Source organism: Cyclopterus lumpus, chromosome 10 (genome assembly GCF_009769545.1).
Source record: "Cyclopterus lumpus isolate fCycLum1 chromosome 10, fCycLum1.pri, whole genome shotgun sequence".
NCBI classification, from domain to species: Eukaryota; Metazoa; Chordata; class Actinopteri; order Perciformes; family Cyclopteridae; genus Cyclopterus; species Cyclopterus lumpus.
In genome coordinates, this window is record NC_046975.1 from 22,660,579 (window position 1) to 22,685,398 (window position 24,820).

The 24,820-nt window shown below is 44.3% G+C and overlaps 1 protein-coding gene across 1 annotated transcript in view; it reads left to right on the plus strand.

Annotated features, from left to right (window-relative positions):
* The window catches only part of LOC117737556 (polycomb group RING finger protein 3), a 37,870-nt gene extending 13,304 nt beyond the window's left edge, over positions 1–24,566 (plus strand). Inside the window, exons 2-10 of the mRNA XM_034543607.1 lie at positions 6,223–6,335; positions 7,631–7,748; positions 10,841–10,937; positions 12,569–12,624; positions 12,995–13,102; positions 15,935–16,023; positions 21,729–21,866; positions 23,326–23,406; positions 23,515–24,566. Of these exons, the coding sequence (XP_034399498.1) occupies positions 6,321–6,335; positions 7,631–7,748; positions 10,841–10,937; positions 12,569–12,624; positions 12,995–13,102; positions 15,935–16,023; positions 21,729–21,866; positions 23,326–23,406; positions 23,515–23,562 (750 nt within the window). The 5' untranslated portion in view covers positions 6,223–6,320 and the 3' untranslated portion in view covers positions 23,563–24,566. The remainder of the gene's footprint in view (positions 1–6,222; positions 6,336–7,630; positions 7,749–10,840; positions 10,938–12,568; positions 12,625–12,994; positions 13,103–15,934; positions 16,024–21,728; positions 21,867–23,325; positions 23,407–23,514) is intronic.
* The last annotated feature ends 254 nt before the right edge of the window (positions 24,567–24,820 follow it).

Sequence of the window (24,820 nt, forward strand, 5' to 3'; positions counted from 1 at the left end):
CGTCGGGTCCGGGGATCGATAAGCGGAGTGCGTCAATGCTGCGACCTCGGAGGAGCGACACGAGCACACGGGTTGGCGATAACCACGAGTATTGAGTATCACAACTCTGCTCCTGACCCGAGGTCAATGGAGGTCATTCTGTTCACATCAACGTGGCTGAGCTTTGATGGGAACAGGGACCATGAGGGAGGAACACATTCATCTGTAACTTTAATTTTTTACCAAAGTTAAGTAAGGCTCTGAATCCTTCATTTTGATTTAAATCTAAAATAAACAAACATCTGGTTTGTTGTGCGCTTAAATAAATAGGCGGCGTGACAAAATCAAATGAGGATTATGGGGTTTGCATATTTCAAAAAGTCAACTAATATTTATTCATGGTAAATTTGCACAAATAAAACTACTAAAAATAATCCCACAGTAATGCCTGGCGCTACTTTGTCGTGGGTTGGATTGCTTTTGTGATATCTATGTACATATATATAATATTTATATATTATATATAATATTTTATATATTATATATAATATTATATGTATATTATATTTATATATTAACATTTATATATTTATATTATATATATATATATATAATAATTATATATTATTTAAATGTATATATTATTTATATTATATATATAATATATTTATTTTATATATATTATATATATTATGACATTTTTAATCTTGAAAACAAGTGCTTAACAATCAGCCGACTATCCCAGTTTTCTGCTATAAAGAATATTTATTTAGGTTTTTAATTCTGGAGCGTCAGCTGAGGTAAGAGAATTTTTTCTTTTCTTTTACAAATTACTATAACTGACATCAAAGCCCCCCCCCCCCCCCCCCCCCCCCCAAAAAGGGACGTGACTCGTAAATAATTCTAAACGTTGTCCTGTTTCCTCTGTCATTGTCATCCATAGTGAATATTATTTGCATTACACCATGTGTGTTGTCAGTGAGGTCAAGACCTCTGGATTTGTTGGTTCGTCTCTCTGTGTTTTCCATCGGAGCTGCAAGGCGTTTTTTACATTTTTTTTAAACACATCAGCTTCAACAACTTCACTCCTGGCCTCCACGAGCTAAACTCAAAAGCTCAATTATTCAAGTGTTGCTGCTTCTTGGCAGCGCGTTCGGGCCTCCTGGCCGGCTGCAGTCTGCTTCCCTTTGGATGGCGTCTATTGTCCCCCCCCCCCCCCCCCCCCCCGCCCCGCCCCCCCTCCGAGCACAGCCCGAGGCACCCAATCCCGGCTGGAGGATCGAGGGCCATCAAACAGAATTAAGAGGAGACAATAAGTGTGTGTGTGTGTGTGGGTGACGGGACGGCGGATGTGTGAATGCTTACAATTCAGGCAAGTCTTTCTTTTAAAGTGTGTGTGTGTGGCCCAGGGAAGTGTGTGTGTGTGTGTGTGTGTGTGTGTGTTTTGAAGTGAAGCCAAAGCTCCCGCCACAAGAAGAGGCCTCTCCTCCTCCGTCCACTGATGCCGGCCTTCAGTGTCCGTCGCTCCAGCTGGCGGCCAATTTATACCGAGGCCAAACACTCCAGTCCCCACAGGCGGGCCAACAGGGGCTCTTTGTGATGCCAGAGAGTGTGTGCGTGCGTGTGTGTGTGTGTGTGTGTGTGTGTATGTGTGTGTGTGTACTTATCACCTACTGAGACAGTTTGCTCAGCTCACGACTGACCTTAAATGTTGTTAATCTGCAGACTTGGCTGCATCCAGAGGACTCCGTATCCGTGTGTTCCCGCACGGGTCGAGGCTCGACTTGCACGCATCGCATCAGCGGCTCGAGGTCGGTGGCCGCCGCCGCCGCCGCAGATTTTATTCTGAGAGGAGAACGGGGGAAAGGTCACGCAGCGGCGGACGATATTTTAATATCTCGTTGTTTCTCTTCTATTTCACCTGAGGCTCACCTGCAGCATTTCCACCACTACACTTCTTTTTACCCGTTACATGCTCTCCCGTTGCAGTACTCCCTTGAGGTTTATATTATCTTTGCCTCACAGATGATTAATTCATGTGTATTTAGCTTCATGGGCCCCACAATCTGATGCAAATACGAGGTCCAAAAGGTGTTTTCGGTTCCAAAAAAGTGAAGCCGACTGGTCGGCGTGGTCGCCGTCCATTCGGTCTCTTTTGCAACAACCGATAAATCTCTTTGCCGCGTCCGCCAACTTCTATCCCGATAGCTCGGGGCTCTACACTTCATCCCCAAAAAGCCCTCTGATGGCTCAGGTTGTTGCCTCGTGTTCCTCCTGAAACCGTTTCCCGTCCACAGTTCAGCTCGTACCGGTTCACGCGTATTTTTATTTATTTATAGCCCTTTTTTTTCCTGAAGCGAGAGCCAGCAAGGTGACCTGATCGGCGCACCCCTTTTTGTGTTTACGACGGAGGTGTAAAAACTGGCGCTCGGCCGGCTGCAATTAAGGAGGTCTGAAAATGCCAACGCGGTGTAATCGGTTTGCACTTCTCTCGGGGGATCAAAGAGGCACGACTCGGCCTCCTGAGAGGGGAGGCAGCGGCCACTTTTGTTACGTAATGACACCAGAAAAATGACATCGACCCCCACAAAACGTTGCAAATTGAAAGGCATTTAGCCTGAGCCTCTTATCCTGAGTGACCCCCCCCCCCCCCGGAATTGGTTTGGTTTGGGGGCGAACTAATTGCAGTGGATCGCTCCGGTGTTTTGACTGTCGGCCACACATAATGTCAGTTATTATTTGTCCAGGGGGAGAGGGGGGGGGGGGGGATTTTTCCCATTTGTAGAAACATTTCTCTGCTTCTTTTTACGATTTTTTTACTGCATTTACGCGCATTCATTGACCAAAGACGACACGAAGCCCACGCACGGGGAACGCCGCATGCACCGACTCTCCTTTTTGAAATAGAAGAAATAGTTTGCCTGCTATTGACACGTTTTTTATTGTTAATCTTTGAGATGTTCTTCTTTTTTTTGAAGAGGCCGTCGTGGAGAACAGCCAATAGGAACGCCTCCTTCTCTGATTGGCCAAGGTCTCCCGTGCAGAAGTCTTTATAACACCATTTATATTACGATATGCAGAAAGGTTCTTAAGGATGTTTTGTTTTTGTCCATTTGAAGTCGACAACAAGCTGCCGAGCCCAGCTTGGAGGAACATTTTGAAGCTCGGTGGTGTTTTGGGGGAGCGGTTCCCCCACGCTTTAGGGCTCGTGAACCCCTTTAAAAATGAATCCACGTCCTCTGGTGGTTTTGCATTTAACTCGGGGGCGTGGGAACGAGTGGAGAGCGATTCGTTCCTTCTTGTATCTCCAAAGAGATGAAAGGTAATCGTTCTTTTCTCCTCCCTTTTTAATCGTCTTGTGACCGCTCAGACTAAAATCTTGTGACTCCTTTTCTGGTGTTTTTAAAAAAAAAAAAAAAAAGAAAAAAAAAAAGGGTTTTCTTGGAACCTTTTTTTTAACTCAATTCAATTTAAACGAGTTTAATGACACAGGCACAAAGACATCAGACGAGTGCGACGACAACACAACTTGATCAAACCGGAGCGACGGGTTCGGGTAGTCGCTCGGCAGGTTTCAGTGATGATGAACCAACGGCTTCGCCGTGTATCACCACAGCTGCTCTTTTGGAGCTTTTAATAGTGACAAATAGGCCTCCTAATGGAGACTGATTATTAATAGATTCGGACAGAATTGTTCCCAAAGCCGCACGTGAGTTGATTAATTGACCGCTTTACATAATTGGCAACTATTTTAATAGTTTTTAAAGCAAAAATGCCCCATTTAGTTCTTGTTTACTTCTCAGATATAGAATATACGTTTATCTAAAAACAAAAATGCTCATAACTGATAAACCCCAAATGTGTTCTATTTCTGTAAATGTTTCAACGCCGTCAAATGTTTCTCCTTGAATCAATAACATTTGATTTATTTATTTAACTAATCTCTCAGTCTCGTTGTTGTCTTCGTGTAAAAAAAAAAAAAAAAAAAAGAAGCAGATTTCAGTCTCATGAGGGTTCATTTTACTGGCAGATCACAGATCAGCCAATGGTGTTAAACAGGATCAGGGGGGGGGGGTGGGGGGGGGGGTCAAGCACCCGCCAAGCAGAGCAGATGAACCACCCACACATGCAGGTAACCTGAATAATAGGTGTAAATAAGCTTCTGGTAGTGCAGCAATTACAGCGTTTGAGAAGTTATTGCCTCTTCCTCTCCTGGATTTGTATATCCGGCAGTTCGAGGGAGAGAGGCAGTTAAACGTCATTCGACCGTCACCCTATCGGGACATCGCTAATATCTGACCGTGGACCGAGATAACCGGGCTTCCAGTATGACCGGGGGGGGGGGGGGGTGTCTGTTTAATGTACTGTCTGGTCTGGCTCTCACATAACCGCCGTCCTTACATGACCCTGAAGGCAGCAGCTTCCGTTCAGCTCTGAACTGAACTAAACTCGGAGTATGTTTTCCATCTTTTATTCTCTAGGTTTTATCTTTATATATATATATATATATATATATATATATATATATATATATATATATATATATATATATATATATATATATAAGAGAGAGGTTATATCAGAGGTGTGTGTATATATATATATTTATTTATCTATCTATCAGAGGTGGATTGTCGTCTTTTATGTTTTATCTTTATTTATTTTTATATATATATTTACATATATGAGAAAAATGTATATACTGTGTGTGTGTGTGTGTGTGTGTGTGTGTGTATATATATATATATATATATATATATATACACGTATACATATATTTATTTATACATATATTTATTTATTTATACATATATTTATTTATTTATACATATATTTATTTATTTATACATATATTTATTTATAAGAGGTTGTTTCTCGTCTTTTATGTTTTATCTTTATTTTTTTATATATATATATATGAACTGAACTCAGAGGATGTTTTTCATCTTTTATTTTCTGGTTTATCTTTATTTATATATATATATATATATATATATATATATATATATATATATTTTAAATTTATTTATCTATCAGAGGTGGTTTTTTTCGTCTTTTATTTTTTATCTTTATTTTTTTATATATATATTTATATATATGAACTGAACTCAGAGGATGTTTGTCATCTGTTTTATCTTCTCTGTTGGACCATATATATATATAAAAATATAAAACCAACCGCCTGGAAGCAGCCGTCAAACATCTGCCTCCTCATGCAGACGCCTCCTTGTGACGGACAGTTTCATGTTCTCACACCTGTCTGAGTTTTTTCTTCTTTTCTTCTCTCGGCGGGGTCACGACCTCGACTCGACCCCTCCAAATAAAGCATTACTTCACAGAGGCGTCACGTGACGGTAACATCTGTGTGAACCTCATCGGCGCGTGCCGGGCTCTCGATAGGCTGTGTGTGTCCTCAGCACACGCACGCACACACACACACACACACACACACACACACACACACACACACACACACACACACACACACACACACACACACACACACACACACACTTCAGCGCTGTCGACTAAGTGGGCTGATTTCACGGTCTGATGAGCAGACCTGCTGTTGTAACCGGAGACTTTGAAAAACGGCGTGCGTGTGTTTTTTTTGGAGGAGGATGAAACGGTCGTGGGTTCCCTCTCCGGTCCAGTTGCCCTCCGTGTGTGTGTGTGTGTGTGTGTGTGTGTGTGGGGGGGGAAGTGGCAATGCATGACATCATCGTGGGTGGTCCGGTGAAGTATTTATTCCGAGGTGTTTTCTGTTGCGGTTTCGCGCTCGCTCTGGAAAAAAACAGCCAAATTTAGAGTTTAAAAAAAAAAATTAAAATTAAGTTGCCTCAACAGGTTTTGGAAATCCTTGAGAGTTTAAATTAGGAGACAATAAAAAAAAACGAGGAAAACAGCCGGCCCCTCAACTCTGGTGAAACGGGAAATTATAGACGTGTTAATTCTTGGTGAGCTTTGGGTGTGCTGGTTGGAAGATCCATAGTCCAGTCTTTATGCTAAGCTACGCTAAGCTAAGTGGCTGCTGGAGGCTTGGTGTTAAACTGAAAATAAGAGGGTGGTCAAGTTTAAACATTCACTCGCCATTTGGCCATTTGACCCCCCCAAAAAAGTACATTTTGCACCCTGGGGAGTATTCTTTCTGGATATATTCAGAATGAGATATCCGAATGCCTCTCCCTAACGTCTCCTCTTCTTCTTCCTCTTCTTCTTCTCCTCCTCCTCTCTCCGTCTCAGGCTCCAATGAGAGGCTCTCCACGATGAGGAGCTAACCACTGTCGGGCCGGCACAACCGCAGGAAGAGACGTGGCCGCTGCTCCACCCACGGCCGACGCATGGCGGTATTAGGGGTGAGGACCACCCGGCTCTGGGTCTAGTTCCCCCCTCTGGGGCTCTACTGTCGGCAGAAGTAGACGTTTATTAGTAATAAGTAGAATTTCCTGTTTTTTAGTGGGTCCTAAAACATTTGACTTGTGAATTAAAATTGTGTTGTGAAGGTTTAACAATAGGATGTGACTCCATAAATGCACTTTAAACTAGGAATTATGTTAGTAATAATCGGATGTTTGTTCTCTCAAATGACTGATTTTATTTATTTTTTTAACTTTTTTTTAATAAATATTCAGAAAATGGTTGAATATTTGGTATTTCTGCTTAATTATCCCAAGTAGTCGTTTTATTAATCGGCTAATCGATTGGCTAATATCTTCAGCTCCAGCTCCGACATCTTGGGTTTGTGAAATTATAATTTTTTTCACGTGTGGACATGACCTTGAAAAACGGTTTACGCTATCAACTTGATATATGGATACGAACGACCTTGAGCATTTTCTTTTTTTTTTTACATTATCGACAATATTTTACATTTTCTGGTCCTTTTTTGTTGGTCACGTCTTCAGGTGTAACGGCCAGGTGTTAAAGACACGTTAACCTTTTGATTAAGACGCCGGGTTGGACTGAAACTACAGTTCTTAAATGGCAGGTCCTCAGGTTGTTGCCGTTGGTTACAGTGTGTGTGTGTGTGTGTGTGTGTGTGTGTGTGTGTGTGTGTGTGCTCAACTTCTTTATAGAGAACACACAACAGAGCGGTTCAGTGTCAAATAAAAGACGCAATGCACGTTGTTAAAAGGTGAATAAAAGACCTTGTGTGCGAAATGCAATTATATGTTTCGTGTTTACCAATATTTTACATGGTTTCTTAAATTATTTAATTTTTCAATTGCTTGTATTTTAACGTTTTGTTGCAGTTTTTGTAGTTAAAAAACAATATATAAATATATCTAACCAAAAAAAATCAACTATTTGTTACGTAAAGCCGTTTGTGCCGTTAGCATCGTTAGCTTCTGGTCATCGGCCATGTTGAGAGCCGCGTGGAGGCAATCCCTCGATCTTAGATATGCTTTTTACACGTCCTTCTTTGTTTTATGTGTAAACGGTGATGTTTGAAACGGCATAAATATTTACTTTGTGCTTATTGTTGGTCACGGAGAATCGTAACGATTCAACGTGAAAACAATGCCGTTTTTATTACGTTTGTTTACCTTCTTCATTCGAGTCAACAACGTAACGACGTGTCGGTAGAATAAGAGAAGAAGAGCTCGTCCTGCTTCCCTGAACCCGACTCGGCTGCTCTTCTTCTCCCCAGAACCCCGACATGCTGACGAGGAAGATAAAGCTGTGTCACATCAACGCCCACATCACCTGTCGCCTGTGTGACGGATACCTGATCGACGCCACCACCGTCACCGAGTGCTTACACACCTGTAGGCCGCCCCTCACTCACTTCTTTCCTTCTCTCTTTCTTTCTGCCTGTCTGCCTTCTTTCTTTATTTTATCCTCTCTCTCTCTCCCTCTCTTCCTTCCTCTCTCTCTTCCTTCTTTCTTTCTCCCTCCCTCTCTCTTTCTCCCTGCCTTCCTTCCTCTCTCTCTTCTTTCTTTCTCCCTCCCTCTTTCTCTTTCTCCATTCCTCCCTCTCTCTCTCCCTTCATTCCTCTCTCTTCCTCCTTTCTTTCTTTCTTTCTCCCTCCCTCCCTCTCTCTCTTTCTCCCTTCCTTCCTTCCTTCCTCTCTCTCTTCCTTCTTTCTTTCTCCCTCCCTCCCTCTCTCTCTCTCTCTCTCTCTCTCCCTTCCTTCCTCCCTTCCTTCCTCTCTCTCTTCCTTATTTCTTTCTTTCTTTCTCCCTCCATCCCCCCCTCATTCTCTCTCATTCTTCCTCCCTCCCTCCCTCCCTCTCTCTCTTCCTTCTTTCTTTCTCCCTCCCTCCCTCTCTCTCTCTCTCTCCTTTCCTTCCTCCCTTCCTTCCTCTCTCTCTTCCTTATTTCTTTCTTTCTTTCTCCCTCCATCCCCCCCTCATTCTCTCTCATTCTTCCTCCCTCCCTCCCTCCCTCCCTCTCTCTCTCTCTTTCTTTCTTCCTCCCTCCCTCTCTCTCTCTCTCTCTCTCTCTCTCTCTCCCTCCCTCCCTCTCCCTCTATCTCTCTCGCTTTCTTTCTTCCTCCCTCCCTCCCTCTCTCTCTTTCTCTTTCTTCCTTTCTTTCTTTCTTTCTCCCTCCCTCCCTCTCTCTCATTCTCCCTTCCTTCCTCCCTCTCTCTCTCTTCCTTCCTTCATCCCTCTTTCTCTCTCTCTCTCTCTCCTCTCTCTCTCTCTCTTTCTTCCTTTCTTTCTTTCTCCCTCCCTCTCTCTCTCTCTCTCTCTCTCCCTCCCTCCCTCTCCCTCTATCTCTCTCGCTTTCTTTCTTCCTTTCTTTCTTTTTCCTTCCTTCCTCCCCCTCTCTCTTCCTTCCTTCCTTCCTTCCTCCCTCTCTCTCTTTCTCTTTCTTCCTTTCTTTCTTTCTTTCTTTCTCCCTTCCTTCCTCCCCCTCTCTCTCTCTTCCTTCCTTCCTTCCTCCCTCTCTCTCTTCTCTCTCTCTCTCTCTCTTTCTTTCTTTCTCCCTCCCTCTCTTTCTCTCTATCTCCCTCCCTCTCCCTCTATCTCTCTCGCTTTCTTTCTTTCTTTCTTTCCTTCCTTCCTTCCTTCCTTTGCCTTTTTGTCGGTTTTATTTAAATGTGACTTTAAGATATTGGAAATCAGTTACTTTCAACTTCTGAGTTTGTGTCTTCTAACCTGAAGGATTAAATTAATTATTATTTTCATTAAATGTTTTTAACTCGGCAACAAACTTTCTTTCTCAGTCAAAGTTTCTCGTTTTGTTGATTTTTCAGCAAACAAAATGCAGAAATTCAACATTCTTCAAAGGCAGCGAGAAGCTCAACACATGAAACCTCCTTTTAGATTTGAACATAATTAACAATTAAAAAAGGGGTTTTGATGTGTTTGGGAAGTTTAATCCGCAGAAAGATTTGATGGAACATTTTGATTAGTGAGGAAGTTTTAAGATCTAAAAACACCTTTCTTTAAAATGTTGCCTTTTTTTTTTGCTTCAGGCGTAGCAGAGTCTAAAAGGAGCAACGTAATTAAAGTGTGTCGTCATGGAAACATGGATGACTGAATGTTTCGGGTTGAAGGAACCAAGGAGTTCACCTGGAGCTCAACATTTCGATGTTTTTTAAATTTTTTATTTGTAGTGCGTCACAGTATCTGGGCCCCAAAACAAAAGTTAAAGACGTTACGTTAGAAAATAATTAAAATCTCTTCATCTCTCTTCTAAAACAAGTTGTTGGCCACGACTTAATTCAACCTGTCAGCCAATCAGATCAATCCCCTTCACCTCGCTGCTTATCTTAAAAACGTTATTGCATTATTATTTTAAATGCTAAAAAAAACAACTCACTTTTTCCTCCCTGCTCGTGTTTTTTTTTTTAGCACAAAGCAACTCTAATAAGCTTCCAATAAGATCAACAACTAAGTGCCTAAAAGGGTAAATAAAATTAATAAATTTATGGTCAAATAAACCCAGACGTGTGCTACCTCGTCTCTCCAGCAGAGGGAGCTCTTCCTCCACAGATGGGAGACGTTCTGCTCACCGTGAACGTCCTCGCTTAACGCTTTTGATTCTCCATCGCTTTGAAAAACAAACAAAAACAAAAAGGAGGGGGGGGGGGGGGGGGGGGGCTCCGCCATCCCGAGCCACGTCACCACTGCAGCTGCTCAGACGCTTTGATGGAGGCACGGTTCTCAAAATATGTCCCTTATTAATAATGCACGCGCGGAGGTTAAAGTGATTTTTTATGTTTTGAGGGTCATTTCAACATCGTGTTATCGATCAAAAGTCCAGAACGTCTTCCTTTGATCTGCGGGAGTCGGCTCTTTAATTGCTTCGTTGCCAATTTAGCGGTTATTTGAAGACAGGAAATTAATCAATTAAGGCAGAAGAAAGGCAGTAAAATGAGAGGTTTCCTAAACACTTCCACTTCTGTCCACAGGGAGCGCCAGAAGGTTCCTCGTAGGATCTTTTTAACGCAATATGAAATAACAAGCAGTCACAAACAATACTACATTTACAGTTTAATAAAAGTCAGCTGATGGTCTTACCGTCACAGATTAAGACATCACAGCTGCACCAGTACAGGATATGTTCATTTATATGTAATTCAATTGATTGTTGGATTCTTGATTTTAACATTGACACTAAAACTTTAAACATTTAAAAAAAAAAAAACATCCCTGTAAATTGCTTTTAAAAAACTATATGACCCATGTGTAAAAAAACGAACTCGTCAGTGCCCTCTGGTGGACAAACTGGGTACCGCAGTTGTGCGACTTAAAATATACGCTTTAACAATCGGGACACGCGGTATCATTGTTGGGCCAGTGGGTTTATTTATAAATGTGTAGCTGTGAGAGTAACCACGTGTGTGTGTGTGTGTGTGTGTGTGTGTGTGTGTGTGTGTGTGTGTGTGTGTGTGTTCCTCCCTCCAGTTTGTAGAAGCTGCCTAGTGAAATATCTGGAGGAGAACAACACGTGCCCCACGTGTAGGATCGTTATTCATCAAAGTCATCCACTGCAGTACATCGGGTGAGTGCGGAACACACACACACACACACACACACACACACACACACACACACACACACACACACACATTATTCCCCCCAAAAGCACCCGGCGGTCCGTCGGCCGAGGGTCTGAATCTGTGCGTGTAGACACACATAAACACAACAGTCTGCATAATAAACAAAAAATGCTCTTCCAATTCATTTAAAATATTAATTTTTTATAATTCCGTTTCCAAGACGAGCGTCTAGGGAAACAGTGCAATGAATAATAAAGGCATGTTGTGTTCATTAAATATAATAACACAACATGTTTTTTACAATATGAATTGTCTCTCTGATGAATGAAATACCGAATGACGTGATTAGCGTCTTTTCTTTACTCCACACATTCTTCTTCTTCTTCTTCTTCCTCCTCAAAACCTGCCGGCTACATTACCCACAATGCAATGCCGACGGTTCAAACGCCGACGTCGACACAAAACTATAAAACGAGATGTTCTCTTGCTTTTTTTTGGGGGGGGGGTTCTAAATCCTCCTCTCTGAGGGAGGATGTTGTTGTTGTTGTTGTTGTTGTTGTTGTTGTTGTTGTTGTTGTTGTTCGCTCCCCCTCTGAGCCGAACGTCTGCAGACTCATCGCTTCATTTCAAACACATTAGCTCTTTTTTTTTAAATTTGTATTTTTTTCTGCCTCCATTGTTCGACGAGGAAAACGCCACGAAAATAACAAATAAAACCAAGAAGATTGATACACATGTTTTAAAGTCGCGGCTAATTGGACAGGATACTCACAAAGACGTCGGTTGTCACGGCGACACTTTACGGAGAGAAACGTGATCGAGTGCTTTTGTTAAGTCTTTATTTGATTTTCTTTATTTGATATATATATATATATATATATATTTTGTTTTTCCCTGGATGAATAAATTAAATAATGTGTAACTTATAAATCGTAAAAAAAAAAAAAAACATTTTATTCATAAAGCATATTTTTTTTTAATAGCAAGGCAGTTCAATGTGTTGAGATTAAAATCTCTTTTCGTCATCTTTTCAAACCAATTGATCCCGACAGGCAGCTGACAAATAAAAGAAAACTGTTGAATGGAGAATCATCGCTCCACTGAACGGTTTCTCTTCTTTTTAAACACCTCGCGTCTTGAGTCACTACCGACTGCGACCAGCAGGGGGCAGTGTTTCACTTCCCTTTTTAAAAAGAGCCTCAGAGCCGGCAGATACAACGGCTCTCCCAGGTGGACGGCGGGTGGGGGGGGGGGGGGGGGGGGGGGGGGGGGGGCTCTTCTCCTCCACGACTCTGAAAACAAACCCGGCGCGTCGATGCCCGTCAGCCGCCTGTCAAATGGCGAGCGCCACGGCGTGCACCTGCGTCACCTGCGCTGCCTGGCGGCGAGGGGGGGGGGGGGGCTGTTTAACACTCCGACTGACACAACATATGCTGCACACAGGCCTCTGACAGCAGGTGGCGGTTGCATATATATATATATATAAATATTTTTCTTCCAGTCCAACGCGCTCGACATTTCTTGGTAAATCTCAGGTTGGGATTTGGTGCTTTTCATCAGTTGGTTGGTGCACACAAAAAAAGTATTACACGCCTCATAAACTCACAACTGACCCATTTGTTGTTCTTTGCAGCCATGACAGAACAATGCAAGACATTGTCTACAAGTTGGTACCGGGACTTCAAGAGGGTGAGTGTCCTTAGGGTGCACGTAACGAGTCCTTAAAATCAGCTCAAAATCAAGAAACATTAAAGATTTCTGTACCCGTTGATTTAGAATTTAAATCTGTGCATTTATTTGTGTGTATACAACAGAGAACAACTGTACCATAGCATTTATTTTCTGCGAAATGTCACCACAGAGGTGTAAATATTACAATACGTTCAGCAGTTTCCTCCTTTTGGAGATGAATTGTGACTTAAACAGACTTTTACAAGCTTAAAGAACCCCATGTTAAGGTTCTCTTCTGGTCTAGAAGAACCCTAACGAGGCGCGTTTTAAAAAAAGAGTCTCGGTGACCTTGAGAGGACAAACACTCTGATTTCTCTCCCTCGAGCAGCGGAGATAAAGAAGCAGCGGGAGTTCTATCAGAAGTTGGGGATGGAGGTGCCTGGAGACATCAAAGGAGAGCTCTGCAGCATGAAGACTCATCTAGATCAACGCAACGGTACGGCGCCATGCGGTTCTGTGGTTACCGTGACGTCCTGTAGAGGGGGTGGGGGGGGGGGGGGGGGGTGGGGGGGTGAAGTGAGCAGGATGTGCTGCTCACGAAGCCGGTGGGGGAACGCGGAGATTCCTCGTTCTTCTCATGCCGACGCCCCCAAACGATAACGAGTAACACCTGACCACGAGGAGCGGCCATCAGGCGGTGACAAAAGAAGGCAATTTGGTCGGGGGGGGGGGGGGGCTAATCGGCCACTTAATCCCCCTTTTCCGAGTTTTGGTAATTAAGGCTCAAATGGAAGTGGAACTGCTCACACACACACACACACACACACACACACACACACACACACACACACACACACACACACACACACACACACACACACACACACACACGCACACGCACGCACGCGTGCGCACACATCTTTTAAGGATAGTTTGCACTGACAGAAATAGAAACCCACGGACTCCTGGATTGCATTTCATTTCGTTTCCATTCATTGCGCCCCCAGAAAAAAAAAAAAGGAACAACTCTGACGTCTCCGGCTCGATGTTGTGAGTCTCCAGAGCCATCGAGAGCGGAGGAGAGGGGGGGGGGGGGGGGGGGGTCGCCAGCCCGTGACCTCCAGAGACTGATACCCTGACAATCAATTAAAGCCAGCTTGACCTTCACCAGCCAGACTAGAAGCATCCTTTCCTCCATGTGGGCTCTTGAAGTCGCTGCTCTCCACCCGGAGGAAACAAATGCTCCTCATTAGCTCTTCTTTAGTAACGGCGAACTCAACGGCGAAGCGGCGCTAACGACAGGCGCTAACGACAGGCGCTAACGACAGGCGACACCGGGCGCTCTGTTGATGTGCCCCCCCCCCCCTCCTCCTCCCCGTGCCGCCGAGATGAACCTCATTGCACTTAATTAAAGTCTCATTAATCCAGATTCCCTCAGAAGTAGAAACCTTCTCTCGGGGGTCCTCCCTAACGAGCTTGAGGTAAATAAATGCGCCGCCTCGCTAACCAACGCCGGCGCCGCTAACGCGAAGTCGGATGCACGTTTAAAGGAGTCGGTCGGACGAACGCCAACATCACGTTCTTCTCGAGAAATAGAAAAAACGGACGACCCTTCGTCTTTTTGGCTTCGGTAGAATGAATTATTTATTCAACGGGACATTAAAAAAAGGTTTAATGGTTAAAGTGTTGATTTAATTTAACATCAAAGACGATAAAACTCGACACACTCGTCACTCAGTTACGCAATATTATGCTTGGTTCTGATTTGCAGGCTCATATTGCACAAATTCTGGGCTTGTGGGCCTTTTTTATGCACATGTATTGTGTTTATCACAATATGTTGAGTCGTAATCGTATTGCCAGACCCTTGGCGGTTATTTATCTCCACCTCCTGATGCCACCATTGACTCATTTGCGATAAATAAAGAAAACCTAACGATCCCCAGACTCGTCACCCGGAGACACAAACGGGGGCTCTTCAGCCGCGTTTTAGAGTCGGCGAGATACTCCAGGGGTCGTCTGAAGGTGAGCCGAGACCATAAACCCCCCCCACCCCCACCCCCCCCCCCTGCCCCCTCCTCCTTGATAAGCAATCAGCGAGTCTGGAGTCCGGGAGACGAACCGACCGCGGAGACATCAGAGCGAGCCCGGACCGCCCCGGTAATACGCGGTGGAATTGGTGACAGTTAGGGCTGAGTGCAAAGCCATCTGCAGCCTTAAACTGTACACACACGCACACACACACACACACTCTCACACACACATCTTATTACAGCCACTACCAGGACGAACACATTGAACGTTTTTTGTTTTTAAGAGGTTACCGAAAATCTGTAAAGCAATGTTGTTGTTCTTTGTCGCCGCACCACAATTTAGACTTTGATAACTAGGTTTCATATCTAAAAGGTAACAAGAAAAATCCATAATATATATATATATATATATATATATATATATATATGTGTATATAAACACACAGTTTAAGTGTTTATGTGCCCACAAGAAACCAGATGAATACTTCTGTGGAAAATCAAATATAATATAAGACTAATTTGATTTCATGGTTTTCGGCTACGAGGATGTAGCTTCAGGCTAAGACGCCATTTTTTTTTCATGCTCTCACCAATTTAGAGATTTTTTTTCGTTTTCCAGAACAAAACATTGAATTGTTTTATTTGACTACTTTTGTCTTATTTGCATCTTTTGTTCACCAAATAGTTCCCATCAGATAATGCCTGCTTTGCGTATTGAAACCGGACCATTTCATAAATATAAAACACGTTGTTGTTCTCAATGTCAGTCATCAACAATCTTTTTTTTTTTAACCCTATTTACCCGCAGAGTCATTTTTACATTGTCTCAACATTTGATTGAGCTCTGGAGATGTGAATCCTCCTCAACATGTTTATTAAAATGGATGCAACCCTGTTTTCCTTTCACACAAACCATCCGCCTCGTCTATACAGTATATGTCTCTCTCTCTCTCTCTCTCTCTCGCTCTCTCTTAACGTCAAAACAGACGCACTCAATTAAAGGCCGAGTCTGATTGCAGCCCTCTCGGGCGCTAATCAGTATTTGCGGTTAGAAGTGGCCTTGTGTTTAGAGACGTGCCGAGTCAGCAGATAAGTCGTATGAAGGACAACCCCGTGGACACGTTTGGTGTGATTACCTCATCGTTGGCGTTTTTTTAACGCTCCGACGGGCCCGGGCTGTTTTTAACGGAGACGATGAGGTGTCCTTGAACTGCACACGCTGCTCCGCTCCCGGGGAGCGAATATGATGTAAAAAAAAAAATCTCTTCCTCACTTTTTTTTTTTTTTTTTTGCAGGCAACGCAAAATCGGAGGAGACGGCCAATAAGGAGGCGGGAGAGGAGAAACCAGAGGAGGAAAACGACTATCACCGTAGCGACGAGCAGGTAAGCCCTTTGTTTTTGTTTTTGGACAACAAACATGCGTCACGTCTCTTCTCTCCGGAATGAGAAGAAAGAAAACCAATCAGAAATATCTGATGCAGACGGCTTGAACCTGACCACCAGGGGGTGACTCCTCTGGTTGTATAGAAGTCTATGCTTCATGTGTCAAAGCTGCATTCTCTCTACTGACCACCAGGAGGCGACTCCTCTGGTTGTATAGAAGTCTATGCTTCATGTGTCAAAGCTGCATTCTCTCTCCTGACCACCAGGGGCCGACTCCTCTGGTTGTATAGAAGTCTATGCTTCATGTGTCAAAGCTGCATTCTCTCTCCTGACCACCAGGGGGCGACTCCTCTGGTTGTATAGAAGTCTATGCTTCATGTGTTAAAGCTGCATTCTCTCCACTGACCACCAGGGGGTGACTCCTCTGGTTGTATAGAAGTCTATGCTTCATGTGTTAAAGCTGCATTCTCTCTCCTGACCACCAGGGGGTGACTCCTCTGGTTGTATAGAAGTCTATGCCTCATGTGTTGAAGCGGCTTTCTCTCTACTGACCACCAGGGGGTGACTCCTCTGGTTGTATAGAAGTCTATGCTTCATGTGTTAAAGCTGCTTTCTCTCTAATGACCACCAGGGGGCGACTCCTCTGGTTGTATAGAAGTCTATGCTTCACGTGTTAAAGCTGCTTTCTCTCTACTGACCACCAGGGGGCGACTCCTCTGGTTGTATAGAAGTCTATGCTTCATGTGTTAAAGCTGCTTTCTCTCTACTGACCACCAGGGGGCGACTCCTCTGGTTGTATAGAAGTCTATGCTTCATGTGTTAAAGCTGCATTCTCTCTGCTGACCACCAGGGGGCGGCGACTCTGGTTGTATAGAAGTCTATGCTTCATGTGTTAAAGCTGCATTCTCTCTCCTGACCACCAGGGGGCGACTCCTCTGGTTGTATAGAAGTCTGTTTATTCGACCAAAATTTAGACCAACATTTTGAATAAAAAAAAAAAAAAAAGAACAGCTGACTGAGCTGGGTTTGAGGATCATTTAGAGTGAATAAAAGTGCGTGGATAGACGCCACTGGAGGTGAGAGAGAGCGTCGCTTTAATGTAATTTAGGTGAACCAGCTCTTCTAACAATAAACCAATCTTCTTAAACACGAGGACGTTTGGGAGGCAGCGCTCATTGGTTTGGTTTCAGCAGCGATTAGAAGAAGCAAATTGGATAAAATAATTGCGGGTTTACAAAGCGAGTCTGTCGGGAACAAGGAGCAAAAAAATACTGCTGCGGATAATTGTGGGTACAGTTTGCCTTTTTAAAAAAAAAAAAAAGCCTGCGCATTAATTAATTAGTCTTCTTGTATCGATCAACTTTTTAAAAAAAATAAAATGGAAAATGGTCTTTTCCCTGATTTTTAATTAGTATTCTTGCTCCTTCCCAAGAAGCGCTGCAAACGGATATTAATATTAATAATGCAGAGAGAGAGAGAGAGAGAGAGAGAGAGAGAGCGGCGTCACTGTTTGAAGCACAAAGGGTCACGCTGCACACGCTGCTGATCAAAATCTTTATTTTTGTATTTATTTTTTATATATACATCATTTTAGTTGTAATATATAAGGAAAAAAAAAAATAACATAAGTAAAGGAATTGGTCTCCGATCAACCGGCTCTTTGCTGACATGTGGGGAAGGAAGGTCGCCCCAGAGATCGCGTGTTCAGAATTGCTAATACGAAGGCAGTCATGTCAAATGTGAGGAGGAGGAGGAGGAGGAGGAGGAGGAGGAGGAGGAGGAGGAGGAGGAGGAGAGCCGAGCAATACAAGATGACTGATAAAAATGAGAGATTTGCAGGACTGAAGAAAGAGAGAGAGAGAGAGAGAGACATCGTGCATTGCAAGGTGATGTGGTGGGATACAAAAATATCCAAGATGGGAACGAATGTCGGGAGGGATCAATGTGAGTAAGCGCTGAACGTTATTTGGAAGGTGAGGGTTCGTCAGGAAAAAAAAAGGATGACGAGAAGCCGATGAGGAGACCTGTGATGATACAGGCCGGAGTGTGGAGCTGGAACAGGAGGAGGGCCTGCGAGGAGAGAAAACACCCTCCGCGAACTGCATCCAAAAACACGAAAACACGACGTTCCCACGTTCATTACCGGGATTCAGGGCCGACGAGGACGAGCGGCGTTCTTCTTCTGTCGTCGCCCAGACGGAGGAGGAGGAGGAGGAGGAGGAGGAGGAGGAGGAGGAGTGCCGCTGTGCCATAAACTCAAGAGTAGTAAATTACCCTCTCGACCGATACAAACGAGTTAAATAAATAGAATAAGACGGGTTTGTGAAGTTGGTTTCCAGGGGAAGGCGACCTTTTTAAGATTATACGTGCATTATTTCCTCGGCAGAACTCCCACATGTGGCTGTTCGGACTCCAAACCGTTATCTGCAGAACAAAGGAGTCGGTTTGGGAGGATCGAGTCCCTTTCGAGCTTCCAGAAACAAGAAGAGTCGGACGAGGTCTGAGGCCCTCGAACTCCGACGCTTTCCGTTCCCCAATCGGGTCGGTTTTTGGGACGCGTGGCGCTGCACGTGAAGTGTCTTTTCAAAATAAACTTCCAACGTGATTTCACTTAGTTTTTTAGGTTTAAACCCCCGCAAGAAAACGATTGGTTAGGCTTCGGTTTGCGTTAATAACAAGTGCATTTGTTCGTAACTACGCTTGTTACGTAGTGTTTGTTTACCCGCCCGTTTGTTACTTCCCTTCCTCCCCCACCTACGTGGAGCTTCTCGCTCGTCATTCGTCCCCAGTCGCTCTGACCGTCTAACGAGGACTCTTGTTAAAAGGCGAACGTCGATGTGTGGTCGCCGTGTCGTTCACGCCGACATTTAATGACGCGTGTCCTGACGGAGGACCTTCAAGTTGACTTATCGCAACTTTTCATTCGGCTGTGAAACGGTAAACGGGCAGTTGAGGACGGATGACTTCAGGCTGTAAAAGGTCCTCGTGGGGTGAGGAGATAAATGCAGAATTTCAGCTGTAAGAACCCGGAACGCTTCCCCGCTGTCTTCTGGATGACCTTTTGTGAGTGTAACCTTAGGGGCTGAGGCAGAGCCAGAGAAAGGGAATGAAAGCAGTGACACAACAACATAAAAAACAACAACAACAAAAACAACACTGAAAAGGAGCATCAGGAAGTCCCAATTAATCAGAGTTCATTCTCACAGCAGGAGTTAACATGTTCTGTCTGATCAGGCTTACAAGTTAAGATATGCTGAAGTACCTTGAACCTGCATTCTCTCTCCTGACCACCAGGGGGCGACTCTTCTGGTTGTATAGAAGTCTATGCTTCATGTGTTAAAGCTGCATTCTCTCCTGACCACCAGGGGCCGACTCCTCTGGTTGTATAGAAGTCTATGCTTCATGTGTTAAAGCTGCATTCTCTCTCCTGACCACCAGGGGGCGACTCTTCTGGTTGTATAGAAGTCTATGCTTCATGTGTTAAAGCTGCATTCTCTCTCCTGACCACCAGGGGGCGACTCCTCTGGTTGTATAGAAGTCTATGCTTCATGTGTTAAAGCTGCATTCTCTCTCCTGACCACCAGGGGGCGACTCCTCTGGTTGTATAGAAGTCTATGCTTCATGTGTTAAAGCTGCATTCTCTCTCCTGACCACCAGGGGCCGACTCCTCTGGTTGTATAGAAGTCTATGCTTCATGTGTTAAAGCTGCATTCTCTCTCCTGACCACCAGGGGGCGACTCCTCTGGTTGTATAGAAGTCTATGCTTCATGTGTTAAAGCTGCATTCTCTCTCCTGACCACCAGGGGGCGACTCCTCTGGTTGTATAGAAGTCTATGCTTCATGTGTTAAAGCTGCATTCTCTCTCCTGACCACCAGGGGGCGACTCCTCTGGTTGTATAGAAGTCTATGCTTCATGTGTTAAAGCTGCATTCCCTCTCCTGACCACCAGGGGGCGACTCCTCTGGTTGTATAGAAGTCTATGCTTCATGTGTTGAAGCTGCATTCTCTCTCCTGACCACCAGGGGGCGACTCCTCTGGTTGTATAGAAGTCTATATAAATGACTCTACTTCTTTTGATGTATTGCATGCAGCATGATGTTCATTTAGTAAATTATGGTCCACTTAGAGTCAAACAGACCATAGAGCAGGGTATGCGTTAGGGGCGGGGCTACACGGTGATTGACAGGTCTCTACATCACTCTTATGCAAATGCATGTTCACTTCCGTTCACCGGCTTCAACACCACTTCCTCCACACTGCCCGCGGTCCGTCTCTTCCCTGACATGCCTCACCGGGTGCAGCCGTCACACGTGTGAGCGCGAACGCCGCCACCAACGCAATGGAATGAAACCGCCGCGGAGTCCAGATCCCCACCGAGGAGCTGTTTCACATCAGGAGAAAGAGAGAGAGAGAGAGAGAGAGAGAGAGAGAGAGAGAGAGAGAGAGAGAGAGAGAGAGAGAGAGAGAGAGAGAGAGAGAGAGAGAGAGAGAGAGAGAGAGAGAGAGAGAGAGAGAGAGAGAGAGAGAGAGAGAGAGAGAGAGAGAGAGAGAGGCAGAGACAGAGACAGAGACAGAGAGAGAGAGAGAGAGAGAGAGAGGCAGAGACAGAGAGAGAGAGAGAGAGAGAGAGAGGGGCAGAGAGAGAGGCAGAGAGAGAGAGAGAGAGAGAGGCAGAGAGAGAGAGGCAGAGAGGCAGAGAGAGAGAGGCAGAGAGAGAGACAGAGAGGCAGAGAGAGGCAGAGACAGAGAGAGAGAGAGAGAGAGAGAGAGAGAGAGAGAGAGAGAGAGAGAGAGAGAGAGAGAGCTCCTGTCCTCCTCGTCTGTCTTTTTGATGTGTGGGGGCAGGAGATCACCGGCTGTGATGCATTCTGACTCCTGCAACCATCTCCTGCCAAAACCACCTACCGTGTCTCCTCAGGGGGAGAAGAGTCGCACGAAGAGGAACGCCGGTTCAGTGGGAATAAAGCAGCCGTCGTTTTATACAATCCTGCAGCCCGCCTGCTCGAGTAACGGCAGAATGCTGTATTTTAAGAAAGGATCTGCATACGTGGAGCTCCTAAAAAAACATGGACACATTGTTCCACGTCAGAGTCGACGTGACTCGGTGGTTGTTACCGTACGACTGCGAGATCCACGACGCGCGCCTATTTTTAAAAAAGTTAACAAACTGACAAATGAACTTCTTCTGATCGGGGAATACTAATACAATATATCCAAAGCTCAATCAATGAATCCAAGTTTCCTAATAGATACATTGCAAACTACCTGAACTGTAGTACACGCCCACCTGTCACACGTATATTTTAATTATGAATGTGTTCTATTCATCTGAATCACTCAAGAGATCATGTTCATCTCATTTAGTCCCTTGTAATTATTTTTCATGTCATTATATTGTAGTGTTAATGTGTCCTCTATTATCTATCCTCTATTAAATAATAATTATATATACATAAATATATATATATTTACTAGTATTCCTATGTAGACCTTTTCAATCATTAAAACAAATAAATAAACATTCTAGGTCCTTTTTGTATTTCCTGTTTCAATGTTTGTTGACGCTGCAGCAGACAGGAAGTGAACCTCTCGGTGTTGACGACGGCCTCCATCTTGTTTTTTGGGGCAGCCTGTGAGGGCTTTAGCCCCCCCCCCCCCCCCCCCAGGAGGATGTTCACGCCTCCTCTTGTGTTCCCTCCCCTCAGGTCAGCATCTGCCTGGAGTGCAACAGCAGCAAACTCCGGGGCCTGAAGCGCAAGTGGATCCGCTGCTCGGCTCAAGCCACCGTCCTCCACCTCAAGAAGTTCATCGCCAAAAAGCTCAACCTGACGTCATTTAATGAGGTACGAGAGACCAGGGGGGACCAGGTCCGGGAGGTCCGAGCCCACAGAGACCCCGGGGGGACCAGGTCCGGGAGGTCCGAGCCCACAGAGACCTCGGGGGGGGGGCGAGGAACTGGTTCGGGAGAGCGCGTTTGGTTTTTGTGGGAAGAATTATCATCCGACTAGATTGTCGTTGATCCGAGCTCGTTGGCCAAAGACGGATGTTTTCAAACCAAGTTTCAGTCCATCGTTTAGAAGTTTCCATGAACGTTGTTTTTCTTTCTTCGTGTGTGTTTATATTTAGCAGCAAACGAGTCATTATGATATCGAGAGGTGGCGTAGTTCTTCTTTCTTCTATTCATTGTCTCTACCAGGGTGGTGGTGGGCGGATAATTTTGACGGATTGGATTTTTAGTCCGCCGTGAATAATCATCTCAAGACGCCTCCGTGTCTTCTATTTAAATGTTTCCGTCTCTTTTTTGTTGTTGTTTTGCCCGGCTGGCTGTCACACAGATGAGTGGGAGGGCTCCATCATATCGTCGGCCATTGTTGTCTATCGGGGGGGGGGGGGGGAGAGACGTGTTCGCACAGATCCGGTCCACCCCGTCACGCGTCTAAATGCCCGAAAACCTCGACAAAAAACTTCTATATATAAAACAAAGATTGTGAGCTAAGCGCCGGAGATATTCTTCAAATTGATAATCTACGACGTCGTAAAGACGAGACAGTTTCCAACCTTCTCGGCTCGGGAACCCTTCATAGCTAATCAATACCCCCATTGCTTTATTTTCCAGACAATCGACCTTTTAAAAGGTTCAATTAGCGTTAATATGTAGAAGATCTAAACCGGAAGAAAAGCAGCAGAGATTAAAACGTTGGACGATAAAATTCATGATTTCTTCCGCTAGATTTTCGCTAAAAAGAAAAATAATTCCTCTTCTTCTTCTGCGGGTACATTTCAGCTGTGAAACCTTTCTGGTTTATTAGAGGAAATAAAAAAAAAAAGATGATTTTTTTTTTTTTTTTTTACAAAAAGCTCTCATTGAGCTTCCTGTTGAGTGTCCTCGCCATCGGAGGCAGGCCGGTGTTGATCCAGTCGCAGCCAGCAGGGGGCGCTGCTGTCTCTCTCGTTCTCAAGTATTGATCGGCCGATGCAGGCGCCCGCTCAGCAGAATATCAATGTTGACCTGTCAGGGGGGGGGTCGGAGATTTGGGGAGCCGGCTTTGTGTTCAGTATCGAACTTCTCGTCGCGTCCTCTCGGAAAGCGCCGCCGCCCCGCGGGGCGCCGCACGCCACGGACAAATAAACGTTATAGACCCAATAAAAAAAACAAAACAAACAGAAAGTCTCTCCGGCCTTCGTCTTAGTTTAGTCGTGTTGTTCTCCTCAGTTTAAAAAAAACAAAAAAACACTCAGCTGTTCAATCATTCGCTTTCTTTCTTTTGTTTGTGTTGTTGTTGTTGTTTTCTTCTCCCACAGCTGGACATTTTATGCAACGAGGAAATCTTGGGAAAGGACCACACGTTGAAATTTGTTGTTGTGACGAGATGGAGATTTAAGGTAAGGCTAGCGACACGTGAGTGCATCTGAAAAGCTCCCAGAATGCATCTCTCTCTCACGCTGAGGTTGTGCTTTTTGTCCCCCCCCCCCCCCCCCCCCCCCTTGCAGAAATCCCCCCTCCTGCTCCATTACAGACCTAAGATGGATCTGCTGTAGCTAAAACGGACACAACGGTTGTTGTTGTTTTTCTTTTGTGTGTGTTTTTTATATATTTTTTTTGGGGCCCAGCGGACTGTCGGCGAAAAAAACCTTTTTTTTTTTTTTATTTATGCAAAGACGATCAACCAACAGCAAGCAGACGCCCGGCGGCGAGCCAGCAAACTGGGGATCTGAAACAAAAAGAGGGATGAACTACAAGAAGAACTGGCAACCTCCGGCACAGATACCGCAACACTGGTGTGTGTGTGTGTGTGTGTGTGTTATTTTTTAAGGAACTAAAACAACCTTTTTTTTTTCTTTTTTTTTTTTGTGTCCGCTACATCCTAGATATGTGAACAAAAAAACCCCGAAAACGATAAAAAAAAAAAAAAAAAAAAAAAAGAAAACTAATGGAGAGAAAGCATATATTTATACTTTTGTACAGAAGAGACACATGGAACCAAGACACTACTGGTGCTCTGTTTACACACAAACAAGATGTCGGGAATCACGTCGTTTTTTTGTTGTTTTTTTTGGGAGCTTCACACAGATCTCCTCCTCCTGAGACGATGACCGAGAACGTTTTTTTCTTCTTTTTATAGATATATGAAAACAACAACACACTCGACGCGTCTCGGGGAGCACAGAAAGTATATGGAAAAAGTTATATAACAGGCATCCATTTTAAGCTGTTTTATCAAGTAAATTGTCATCATTTTTTTTTTTTTTGTCTAATTTGCTATTGGGTTCTTTGATGATTGTCAATTGTGAATAGGCTGAACATTTTTGTGTAGTAATTTATGTTCTATATACCAATATTGTACATAAAAATGTCATTACAGAGAGAGAGAGAGAGAGAGAGAGACTTTAGACTGTTAAAGAAAAGAAAAGAGTGGATCCCAGAAGTACTATCTATATGTTGGGGCGATACATTTAGGATCGCTATCGGTATCAAAAGTATATAGATGCATCTTTATGTTGTCTGAGAAAGACACAAAACAAATATATCACATCCTCGGCCACTTGTGTGTCTGTGCAAGACTTTAGAAGACCCCCCCCCCCCCCTAACCCCCCCATGCTCCTCATCTCACCTGCCTTCTTTTTTTTTCTTTAATACAAAATGCTCATGTTAAAAAAACACCTGCAAGACCTGAAAAAGGGCATATTTTTCACACCTAGCAGCCCTTATTAATATCCATCCTCGCAGTTCTTCAGCAGCAGCAGCAGGTGAGAGCTGATACGCCCACATGTTTACAGCTTTTTGGGCGAGCTGTTG